This window comes from Leptodactylus fuscus, chromosome 2 (assembly GCF_031893055.1).
Source record: "Leptodactylus fuscus isolate aLepFus1 chromosome 2, aLepFus1.hap2, whole genome shotgun sequence".
In the NCBI taxonomy this organism is placed as follows: Eukaryota; Metazoa; Chordata; class Amphibia; order Anura; family Leptodactylidae; genus Leptodactylus; species Leptodactylus fuscus.
In genome coordinates this window covers 265,053,349-265,059,348 of record NC_134266.1, presented here as the reverse complement: position 1 = coordinate 265,059,348, position 6,000 = coordinate 265,053,349, and the positions used below count along the sequence as shown (strand labels likewise).

Genomic DNA, 6,000 nt, shown 5'->3' with positions numbered 1-6,000 from the left:
TTGCAGATGTTGTTCCTGGTGGGATTCGAACCCAGGACTCCAGCACTGCAAGGCTGCAGGGCTAACCACTGCGCTGGCCGGGTGTGATAATCTAAAGAGCCATCACGTAAGACAGTCAGGTGCCCATAGTAGTGATACGAGGACAATAACAGCTCAGTGATGTGTACAGGACATCCTGACCTATATGCGTTGCCTCTCATGGCAGCAGGACATTGCTTGCTGACACACAATAGTTTCCCAGGAATGTCTCCACCATATTACAACACTTCCTTGGCCTGTCCTGACAACAGATTTATCGCCAAGCCCTTATGGGACCAGCTGGGTCGCTAGTTTCGGCAACCACAAGTGTGTAAGCTCTACAGGCCCAGCTGCGGCATCTGGGGGCAAATGTGCCACACACCTCCATACCTCCCAACTTTTGAAGAACCGAAAGAGGGACAAAATGTGCGGCACGCATAGGGCACCGCTGCAAATTTAGTCCTGCCCACTTTTGTGTTGACTCCGCCCACTTGTTAATTTTTCATGTTCCCGCACACAGTATAATCCTCCTACAGTCACCTGTAAATTATATGTCCCCCCCTCTATCTCTCCCCCAGTTTCATACACACCCTTCATCTGCCCCCAGATTCATGTCCCCCCATCTCTGCCCCCAGATTCATGTCCCCATCTCTGCCCTCAGTTTCCTGTCCCACCATCTCTGCTTCCAGTTTCTTGTCCCCCCCATCTCTGCCCCCAGATTCATGTCCCCTCCATCTCTGCCCCCAGATTCATGTCCCCTCCATCTCTGTCCCAGATTCATGTCCCCTCCATCTCTGCCCCCAGATTCATGTCCCCTCCATCTCTGCCCCCAGATTCATGTCCCCCCCTCCATCTCTGCCCCCAGATTCCTGTCCCCCCATCTCTGCCCCCAGATTCATGTCCCCTCCATCTCTGCCCCCAGATTCATGTCCCCTCCATCTCTGTCCCAGATTCATGTCCCCCATCTCTGCCCCCAGATTCATGTCCTCTCCATCTCTGCCCCCAGATTCATGTCCCCTCCATCTCTGCCCCCAGATTCATGTCCCCCCATCTCTGCCCCAGATTCATGTCCTCTCCATCTCTGCCCCCAGATTCATGTCCCCTCCATCTCTGCCCCCAGATTCATGTCCCCCCATCTCTGCCCCAGATTCATGTCCCCTCCATCTCTGCCCCCAGATTCATGTCCTCTCCATCTCTGCCCCCAGATTCATGTCCCCCCATCTCTGTCCCCAGATTCATGTCCCCTCCATCTCTGCCCCCAGATTCATGTCCCCTCCATCTCTGCCCCCAGATTCATGTCCCCTCCATCTCTGCCCCCAGATTCATGTCCTCTCCATCTCTGCCCCCAGATTCATGTCCCTCCATCTCTGCCCCCAGATTCATGTCCCCCCATCTCTGTCCCCAGATTCATGTCCCCTCCATCTCTGCCCCCAGATTCATGTCCCCTCCATCTCTGCCCCCAGATTCATGTCCCCTCCATCTCTGCCCCCAGATTCATGTCCCCTCCATCTCTGCCCCCAGTGTCATTCTGTCCTCTCTTTCATCTGCCCCCAGATTCACGTTCCACATTACACTTACCTTCTCCTTCGCTCTCTCGCAGCTCTCTGCGCCTCTCTCTCTCTCTCACTGGCGCACAGTTGTAGACGCCATGTAACGTCATCACATCGTGTCTACAAGCCAGCAGCCGGCAGCAGCGGCGAAGCGAGGAACTGACCTGTGTCAGCTCCTTGCTTCAGCCGCATATGTGTTCAACTCAGATCTGCGTCCTCTGGATGCAGATCTGAGTTGAAATCAGGACATACCTCCCTCCAACCGGGACCGCGGGACACGTCACCGGAATTGTGAATGACCCGCGGAAATCGGGACGGTTGGGAGGTATGCACCTCCTCCTAAATAAGGCAATCCTTCCGCGGGCTGTGCAACTGTGTTGCCCCATAAATAACGCCATCACACTGTTCCCCTTAAAGGGGTGTTCCCATGTACATAGTTTTTTTTTTTAAAAAAAAAATTGTAGATAATTAAAAGTTAAACATTTTTTCAAATATTAGTAATTAAACATTTTGCAGAGTTTTAAAACTTTTCTCTCAATATCTTGTGGTCACAGTCTGTTGTCTTGATTGGTTGCCAATGGATACGACAATGAATGCAGGAACTTTCTAAGGTCAGAAAATCCACCATGATTTCCTTATTGTGGCCGGGATGTCTTCTCATACATGTAGTGTCCTCCTGATATCCCAGCTACAATAGGACAATCATAGCTGGGTTCCTGACAAGTCCCAGACCATAGAAAGTTTCTGCATTGGTGGTCATATCCATTGGCAACCGATCAAGATAAGACTGTCACCACTAAGAAAGTTGGAGAAAATCTTTAAAACTTTGCAGAATTTTTAACTACTTATATTTGCAAAAATGTTTAATTTTTAATTATCTACAAATATAGATAATGATGATGTACATGGGAATACCCCTTTAAGCAATAGTGCTATATATATATTGTATATGTATATACATAGGACAGCCCTTCCTCTAGTTACACCCAAAGCAGTGACTCTGTTTCCTTCCTTGAGAAACCAGTATTACTGCAAACACTATGGAGCTGAGTAAGGAGCGGCTGGTCGTCAGTTACTCGTCGACTCATGTAAGTAAAACTGTGGCCACGGCGCCCCCTAAGGCAGACAGGACAAATTGAGGCAAATTTATTATCACGTCTGCAAGCAAATCTATCATAGCTGCCCCTATCAACCAATCGAAACACAGGATTCATTTTTCAGGAGCAGGATACAAAATGAAAACTGCGCTGTGATTGGTCGTCATTTTAACAACAAGATTGGTAGAACTACTTTAGTCAGGACTATTAGGAATTGCAGGCCGCGTACCGTAGGTTTCTAGGGGACAAGGCCAAGGACAAGTCGCCCGTATCTGTCTCTCACAAATAAATCCACCGAGTAAATGGCGTGGATGCCACAAAAATGCCAGTTGCAACGGTTTATTTATTTACCCGAGGTTTGCAACTCTTTTCTGCCAGAAATTTTGTGTAGAATAATAGAATAAGGCCTTGTTCACACATCATAAGATGAAGAGGAATTTCCCTGGTGGTTAGGCCCAGATGAATGGCGTCTCGAGCCACAGTACTCTGTAGCCACGATGTTGCCGCAGAGACTTCAGACGGTGTCCACGGCAAGATGGAGCAGGACACTTATTTTTTTCCGAGTCCTGCTGTGATCTCTGTCTCCCATTGAAAGCAATGGTGGGAGGAATCAATGCAAAACCTGTTGCTGACTTTGGGGTCCAATTTGTCCTAGAATCAGGCCTAATTTTCCCCCCATGTGAACAGAGTCTACAGTGTTGGCCAAAAGTATTGGCCCCCCTGCAATTCTATCAGATAATACTCGGTGTCCCCCAGAAAATGATCACAAGCACAAACTCTTTGGTAATATCTTCATTTATTTTGCTTGCAATGAAAAAACACAAAAGAGAATGAAAAAAAAAGTCACATCATTGATCATTTTACACAAAACTCCAAAACTGGTCCGGACAGAAGTATTGGCGCCCTCAGCCTAATACTTGGTCGCACAACCTTTAGACACAATAACTGCGCACAACCGCTTCCGCTAACCAGCAATGAGTTTCTTACAAGGCTCTGCTGGAATCTTAGACCATTCTTCTTTGGCTCCTGCTCCAGGTCCCCCCTGAGATGTGAAGGGGGCCTTCTCCAAACTGCCACCAAGAGATCTCTCCCCCTCCCCCACAGGTGTTCTATGGGATTCAGGGCTGGACTCATTGCTGCCACTTTAGAAGTCTCCAGGGCTTTCTCTCACCACCATTTTCTAGTGCTGACCTGAAGTGTGTTTTGGGTCATTGTCCTGCTGGAAGACCCCTGACCTCTGAGGGAGACCCCGCTTACTCACACTGGGCCCTACATGATGCTGCACAATGTGTTGGTCGTCTTCAGACTTCATGATGCCATGCACACGGTCAAGCAGTCCAGTGCCAGAGGCAGCAAAGCAACCCCAAAACATCAGGGACCCTCCGCCATGTCTGACTGTAGGGGGCGTCTTCTTTTCTTTGAAGGCCTCTTTTTTTTTCCTGTAATCTCTATGTTGAGGCCTTTTCCTACTTTTGTCTCATCTGACCAGAGAACATTCTTCCAGAACGGTTTTGGCTTTCTCAGGTAAGTTTTGGTAAACTCCAGCCTGGCCTATGTCTCTGGGTAAGAAGTGGGGTCTTCCTGGGTCTCCTACCATACAGTCCCTTCTCATTCAGACGCTGACACTGGATAGTACGGGGTGACACTGTTGTACCCTCGGACTGCAGGGCAGCTTGAACTTGTTTGGATGTTAGTCGAGGTTCTTTATCCGCCATCCGCACAATCTTGCGTTGAAATCTCTCGTCAATTTTTTTTTTCGGTCCTCATCTAGGGAGGTTAGCCACAGGGCCATGGGCTTTACACTTCTTGATGACACTGCGCACGGTAGACACAGGAACATTCAGGTCAGCACTAGAAAATGGTGGTGAGAGAAAGCCCTGGAGACTTGTAAAGTGGCAGCAATGAGTCCAGCCCTGAATCCCATAGAACACCTGTGGGGGAGGGGGAGAGATCTCTTGATGGCAGTTTGGAGAAGGCCCCCTTCACATCTCAGGGGGGACCTGGAGCAGTTTACCAAAGAAGAATGGTCTAAGATTCCAGCAGAGCCTTGTAAGAAACTCATTGCTGGTTAGCGGAAGCGGTTGTGCGCAGTTATTGTGTCTAAAGGTTGTGCTACCAGGTATTAGGCTGAGGGCGCCAATACTTCAGTCCGGACCATTTTTGGAGTTTTGAGTAAAATGATCAATGATTTGACTTTTTTTTTTTTTCATTTTTGTGTTTTTTATTGCAAGCAAAATAAATGAAGAAATTACCAAAGAGTTTGTGCTTGTAATCATTATCTGGAAGAACACGAGTATTATCTGACAGAATTGAAGGTGCCAATACTTTTGGCCAACACTGTAAATCTTCCCATATGTGCCCGCCACAGAGTACCTGTGACCGAGCCACCCTGTGTATCAACAGGCCCCCCTATAACATACCTGCCAATAGTCCTGATTTGCAGGATAATCCTATAGACAGGATAGACCTTAAAAGGAGCAAGTTCTATCCAAATCTGGTTAAAAAGTGCCCGTTTTAGTGGCATTCTCAGTGTTTTTGGGGACCCAGAGCAGATGCGTGGTGAGTTGACAGTTCATGGTTACTGTAAAGGCAAAATGGCATCTCTGGCACCGCTTATCTCCAGCACAGTATGAAACCCAACATGCCAATCCTTCTTCTTCTCATGGTGTGCGGACTCTTGGACAGCACCTGAGAGTGCCTGACTGTCTCAAAATACCCTCTAAGATCCACTGGCTGATATTTTCCAGTTTGCTTTTTTTCTGTGTGTGAACTAAGTTCAATTTTTCTGCCTGCTGCACTTGCTAAATCTCCAAACCGGTCTGACCAGTCCGACAAGGATCTACCATGTAGCAGAAGGTGTTTATGTCTGTACATCTGATCCGGCCACTGTATGTAAATTTGGTTAATCCCTATTATTACCTTTAGCCCTGATATCAGATTTTGTCATCCTGGCACAGATCCATTACAGGTCCTTCAGAAACTTCTTTGAGCTTGGTACAGTGTGATCACACTATCTATCTATCTATCTATCTATCTATCTATCTATCTATCTATCTCCTATCTATCTATCTCCTATCTATCTCCTATCTATCAATCTATCTATCTATCTATCTATCTATCTATCTATCTATCTAGTAGAAAAAAATGCAGAAGCAGCACAGCGATACAAACCGGGTGCAAAGCCAAACTGGAAGGTGGCTAATCTTCAACTTTACATAGGAAATGGAAAAAATGGCAGCACTCCAATATTTAGAAAAAGTGTGGATTTGGATCCACACTTTTTCTAAATATTGGAGTGCTGCCATTTTTTCCATTTCCTATCTATCTATCTATCT

General features: G+C 47.2%; 1 protein-coding gene across 1 annotated transcript in view; it reads left to right on the top strand.

Moving 5' to 3' along the window:
* The first annotated feature begins 2,592 nt into the window (after positions 1–2,592).
* NAALAD2 (N-acetylated alpha-linked acidic dipeptidase 2) overlaps positions 2,593–6,000 on the top strand; it is a 61,800-nt gene continuing 58,392 nt past the window's right edge. Inside the window, exon 1 of the mRNA XM_075266211.1 lies at positions 2,593–2,656. Coding sequence (XP_075122312.1) covers positions 2,609–2,656 — 48 coding nt within the window. The 5' untranslated portion in view covers positions 2,593–2,608. The remainder of the gene's footprint in view (positions 2,657–6,000) is intronic.